We start from the raw sequence: 6,000 nt of genomic DNA on the forward strand, positions 1-6,000 counted from the left end.
ACCTGCCATTTGTACCAGATTTAAAATAAGCACATTCTGACCCAGTGTTCCCTTCCAAGAAATTATCCCAAGAAAATAATCGGACATAAATGCAGAGTTTGGAGGAGAGTCACTGCAGTGTCATTTATAATGACAAAAAGCCAAAATAATAAATGTCTACCAGTAAGAAAAATGACAAGTAAATTATCATAAAATAATGAAAAAGATGAGATAGATCCAGATGTACTGACATGTTAAGTACTCCATAAAATACTGTAAGTGAAAAAAAAAGCAGATATGTACAACCATATGTGTAGTATAATCTTATTTATGCAAAATAAATATACTTACATATGCATTTTTTAACGTGTGAGTGAGATGTTGGAAAGCTTTCCACTATCTACATACTACTTAAGTTCTATGAGAATTTATTAACAAAAAATAGTTTTCGATTTGAGAAAAAGAAGTCAAACTTGAATAAGTTTGCAAGAACCAAAATTTATCAATGTCTTTTAAGTCTGATTTCTGAGAAATATTTGTTTTAATTTCAATACATTAGAAAACAAGCCACTGTTATCTCATGAAAAACACAGCATTTCTTCTTCTCAGCACGATACGCAAAGCACTGTGTAAGTCTGGCTTCTTAAGCTACAAGAGCAAACAGAAAAGAAGTTCAAGAAGAGCTCACCTGGTATCTTCCAGCACCACCTGACCAGATTTTTCATCCACTACAATTTTACAGTGATCTCCAGAGACCAATTTATTGCTGGGGAATGAAAGGTCACAACCTAAAACAGAGAGGGCGGGAGGACACTGGATGTGATCATGGGTACTGGGAACACCACTGCCCTTTGCTCTACCAAAGCACGTGCTTTGAAGTAGGATTCCCACTGTACACACTTAAGGAAACATTTAATCAAGAAAAATATGAAGAAATTTAAAAAGTATTTAAGTGTTAACCTAAAGTAAAGGGGCAGGCCATGTCCAGAGACTTTTTGAACTCCCATTACCTATAAGTTACCCCATCAACACCTCCAGCTACACATAGAAAGCTTCTTAATGACAATTTTACAATATGCACACACATACAACCAGTCTGATAAATATTATTAGAATTTTACAAAAACTAAGGGGTTTAATTAATTCTTTAGTATCTTAACTCTTAATTTCTTCTGTTTCATTCACAGAGGTTTCATAAGTCATCATAAAATTGAAACTATGACAAAGTCACAGAAATATGATTGAGCAAATCATCATAGGCACATGTACATGTATAAGAAAATATAAAACAGAAGCGGAATGCATCTATAACTGAATACAATTATTATATCATCATTAAATGTAGGAGGGAAAAATCCTCAAATACTTGCTCTCTTCTTAAATCAAAAGAACAAAAGCTTTCAGAAGCTTTTTATATCTAATCATTACTGCTTATAATTGTAGTCTATGATAATACATAAAAATATTATAAGATATTACAGGCAATTAAAAAGTGAAGAATTTGGCAAGGAGACAGTGACTATGCAAATTTATTTTGCCTAAATGTTCCGCATGGAATCACAACCTGATTCTCCTTTGCCTGGGCCTTGATCCCATCATTGCCCTATGGGTGTGTGGATCAGAAGACTCAATATTGTTAAGATAACAGTTCTCCCCCAGATTTTTTCAGATTCAATGCAATCCCAATCAAAATCCCAGAAGGCCTGTACAAACTAACAAGTTGATTCAAAAGTTCATAGAGGCTAGCCAGTTAACTCTGCTGGTTATAGCACAGCCTTCTAACACCAAGGTCAAGGGTTCAATTCTCTGTACAGGCCAGCAGCCAAAAAAACAAAAAAAAGAAAGTAAATACCTGTTCTTCAAAAGAGACTGTGTAACAAAATTGGGGGGGCGGGGGGGAAGAAACTGTTTAAGATGATGAAAAGACAAGCCAGATGGGGCAGAAATATTTGTAAAACATATCTGATAAAGGTCTTAAAAAACTCAATAAAAAAGAAAGCCATCGGGCCGGCCCGGTGGCGCACTGGAGAGTGCGCTGCTTGGGAGCGCGGTGGCGCTCCCGCCAAGGGTTCGGATCCCATGTGGAGACCGGTTCCCGCTCACTGGCTGAGCGCGGTGCGGGTGCAACACCGAGGGTTGTGATCCCGTTGCCGGTCCCCGGTACGGGCGCGACCCCGAGGGTCGTGATACCATTACTGGTCAGTAAAAAAAAAAAAAAGAAAGCCATCGGGCCGGCTCGGTGGCGCACTGGAGAGTGCGCTGCTTGGGAGCGCGGTGGCGCTCCCGCCAAGGGTTCGGATCCCATGTGGAGACCGGTTCCCGCTCACTGGCTGAGCGCGGTGCGGGTGCAACACCGAGGGTTGTGATCCCGTTGCCGGTCCCCGGTACGGGCGCGACACCGAGGGTTGTGATCCCATTACTGGTCAGTAAAAAAAAAAAAAAGAAAGCCATCAATGCAATTAAAAAAGATTTAAATAGTTTATCAAAGAAGACATATGGATGGCAAATAAACACATGAAAAGATGAGCATCATCATTAGTCATCAGAGAAATGCAAATTAAAACCATGAAATACCACTACACACTAAACAAGAACTGGCTGAGAAATTAAGACTGGCCACACCAAGTGTTGCCTAGGAGAAAGTGGAAAAACTGAACTCTCATACATTACTAGTGGGAACGAAAAATGGTACAGCCACTTTGGAAAACTGTCTGCAGTTTCTTATCAAGATAAACCTATACTTACCACATGACCTAATCCCACTCCTGGGTATTTAGCTAAGAGAAATAGAAATGTATTTCCATACAAAGACTGTACACTAATGCTTATAGTAGGCTTATTTCTGATAACCAAAAACAAGAAGCTACAAACTTCCATCAACCAATAGTAAACTAATAAGCAAACTGTGGTACATCCAAACAGTGGAATACTACCCGGAAATAAAAAGGAACAAACTACTGATACACACAACAGCAAAGGATGAATCTCAAAAGCATTGTCAATGGAAAGAAGCCAGACACAAAAGGCTGTAGTGGAATACTGTGTGAGTACACATAGATGACATTCTGGAAAAGGCAGAAGAAAGAGACAGAAATCAGACTGGTAGTTGCCAGGAGCTGGCACTAAGGGGATGGGATTGGTTCCAAAGGGCCATCAGGGGACTTTTTGGCATGAAAGAATGTTCTGCATCTTGACTATAGTGGTGGTTCAAAATTCAAGGAACTGACACCAAAAGAGGTGAATTTTGCCATATGCAAATTACACCTCCATAAAACTGGATTATTAAGAATCTTATTTGCACAAACATTCTACGTTATTGGACGTACTTTGTTACATTTATTCAAGGCAAATATCACCTGTGGTCAACATCTTCCTATTGCACTAAGCATAACAACCAGGATGATCTCCTTGAAGCCCCAGTTCCAGTGCCAGTCACTGTGTGACCTGAGTGGGTTTTTACTAGAGGCTTTTCCACCTCGGAACAATAGCATTCTGATTTGGAACCAAGATGCTCTGTACTAAAGTTCTATTCTTGGTGTTTGCCCTGCTTCCCATTCATTGAGTTCCCATTCAAATCTCTAGCATGGCTGGTGTACATTTCTGCTACTCTGTGAGAACAGGGAGCTCTTTGAGAAAGCCAGGTTCCTGTATTCCTTCCTACACATCAACACATATTAATTCGGTGCCCTTTTCCCCAAAATAATGCTTGATCTTGAACATCCCAGCCTCCACAACGTATCTATTAAGCCACGCAGAATGTGGTACTTTGTTATGGCAGTATTAACAGACTAGTACAACAATCTTTATGTTTTTGCTGACAACGTTATGAGTACATTCACTAAAAGAATTTCTATTTAAGCAGATCAGCTTAACATGTTTTTTGCTCCTTAATATGTAATAACATGTATAATGTGTTATAATAACAATGGCTAACAAGTGTTAACTCTAAACCAAGCTCCTTCTTAGCAGTTCATGTATCTCATTAAATCCTCACAGCAACTCTATGAAGAAGGTACAAAGGCGCAGAAAGGGGCCGGCCCATGGCTCAGCTGGGAGAGTGTGGTGCTGATAACACCAAGGCCACGGGTTCGGATCCCTCTGTAGGGATGGCTGGTTAGCTCACTTGGGAGAGCGTGGTGCTGACAACACCAAATCAAGAGTAAGATCCCCTTACCAGTCATCATTAAAAAAAAAAAAAAAAAAGGCACAGAAAGGTACGTTTTTAGCCCAAAGCAAGTTATATGTTGGTGCGAGTTTGGAAACCCGGGCCATTTGTCTCCCAGGCCTCTGCTCTTCACTAAACCTCCTAGAATATCAATTGAAGACAATTAAAGCATTTTTAAAAGTTTCAAATGATATGTAATGCTTTCCAACTTGTCAAAAAAAGTTTTTTTTTTTTTTTTGTCTTTTGTCTTTTTCCGTGTCCAGCAACGGATCGCAACCCTCAGTGTTGCCCCCGTACCGGACCGGGGACCGGCAACGGGATCGCAACCCTCGGCGTTGCTCCCGCGCCTCACTCAGCCAGTGAGCGGGAACTGGTCTGTATGTGGGATCCGAACCCTCGGGCAGGAGCGCCGCCGCGCTTCCCAACTGGTGCACTATCCAGTGCGCCACTGGGCCGGCCCCTCAAAAAAAGTTTTTAACTTGATATTGGGACCTAAGATTGCCAATGAAACAAACAAACAAAAAAAACGTGCAGGGCATTACAGGTTGAGTATCCCTTACCCAAAATGATTGAGACCAGAGGTGTTTCAAATTTCAGATTTTTTTTTTTTAGATTCTGGAATATTTGCAGATACTTAACCAGTTGAGCATCCCTAATTTGAAAATGTGAAATCCAAAATACTCCTCTGAGTGTCACACTGGTGCTCAAAAGATTTTGGAGCATTTTGGATTTTCTAATTAGGGATGCTCAACCTGTATAAGGGGTAAAATTAACAAAAAACCATTTGCTTCTAAATAGCTATTTTAATCATTCTCTGCCCCCTCCCCCCTTTTTGCAAAGTATAAAGTCAAAGTGCTAATTTATTACTCTTCAGATAAACTGAATATTTTTGTTAACCTGACCAATGCACTTCTCTCCCTGTAGGAAAGCTACAAGGAAGTCAAATAACCAGATGGTCACTTAGGAGTCTAGAGGTAGTAAGTGTGAAGGGTGGGGACATCTTCTTTCAGTAGTTGTGTGATTTTGTTCAAGTCCTTAGCTTCCCAGGTTTATTAAATAAATATTCTAGAAGCTTGGGTTTGAGATCTTTTTTCATGTAGGCACTACAGCTCTAAATTTCCCTCTGAGCGCTGCTTTAGCTGCATCCCATAAATTTTGGAATATTCTATTTTCGTTTTCATTTGTCTCTAGGTATCTTCTAACATCGCCTGTGACGACTCCTTTGCCCTATCAGTTGTTTAAAAATGTGGTGTTTAATTTCCACACACATGTGAATTTTCCAGTTTTCCCTTTGTTATTGACTTTTAATTTCATTCCACTGTGATCAGACAAGATACTTTGTATACTAATGAACTTGAGAACATTGCATTCTGGAGGATATATTAATGCGACTACTTTATACAGTTACAATGAGGGTTAAATGATGTGCACGAAGCACTCAGAAAAGTGACTGGGCAGAGAAACAAGTGAATAAATGGCAGCTCTTATAACGAGAGCCCATTTCACAGGAAAAACTGGAGAGCACGGCGCATCCCTGCCCCCGGGGCCTGCCCACAACTGAGTGGGAGTGGGTTCGTCGGCCCGACCTCGTCCTGGCCCCGGCCCCGGCCCCTCTCCTCCGCCCCGGCCCGGCCTCCGTACCTCTCCTCCGCCCAATGGTCCACTCTCGCTTCCACAGCAAGACGTGCGGCTCGCCTTCCTCGGCGCCCAGGCGGAGGAGCCTGCCCCATGGCTGCCGCGGCGCCGGCTGCTCGCCTTGCTCGGGCTGCTCCATCGGGACTCACATCTGACGAGACCCCGGAAACGGCCGGTGAAGACTCGCGACGCCCGTCCGCCCTCCCTGTGGCCTCCCGCCG

The 6,000-nt window shown here is 41.8% G+C and overlaps 1 protein-coding gene across 10 annotated transcripts in view; it reads right to left on the minus strand.

Annotated features, from left to right (window-relative positions):
- Nucleotides 1-5,977, minus strand: part of CHFR (checkpoint with forkhead and ring finger domains, E3 ubiquitin protein ligase) — a 35,498-nt gene extending 29,521 nt beyond the window's left edge. For 9 of the 10 annotated variants that reach the window (XR_550056.1, XR_550058.1, XR_550057.1 and 6 more), the window contains exons 1-2: nucleotides 5,786-5,977; nucleotides 668-767 (exon numbers count right to left, since the gene is read on the minus strand). Coding sequence is in view for 7 of the 10 variants with exons in the window: in XM_008566177.1 (XP_008564399.1) it covers nucleotides 668-767; nucleotides 5,786-5,918 (233 nt within the window). In the remaining 3 variants the exon portion in view is untranslated. The remainder of the gene's footprint in view (nucleotides 1-667; nucleotides 768-5,785) is intronic. The other variant, XM_008566178.1, reaches the window with a different exon arrangement.
- Between the last annotated feature and the right edge of the window lie 23 nt (nucleotides 5,978-6,000).

The sequence above is a fragment of the Galeopterus variegatus genome, unplaced genomic scaffold (genome assembly GCF_000696425.1).
Source record: "Galeopterus variegatus unplaced genomic scaffold, G_variegatus-3.0.2 Scaffold228, whole genome shotgun sequence".
Classification (NCBI taxonomy): Eukaryota; Metazoa; Chordata; class Mammalia; order Dermoptera; family Cynocephalidae; genus Galeopterus; species Galeopterus variegatus.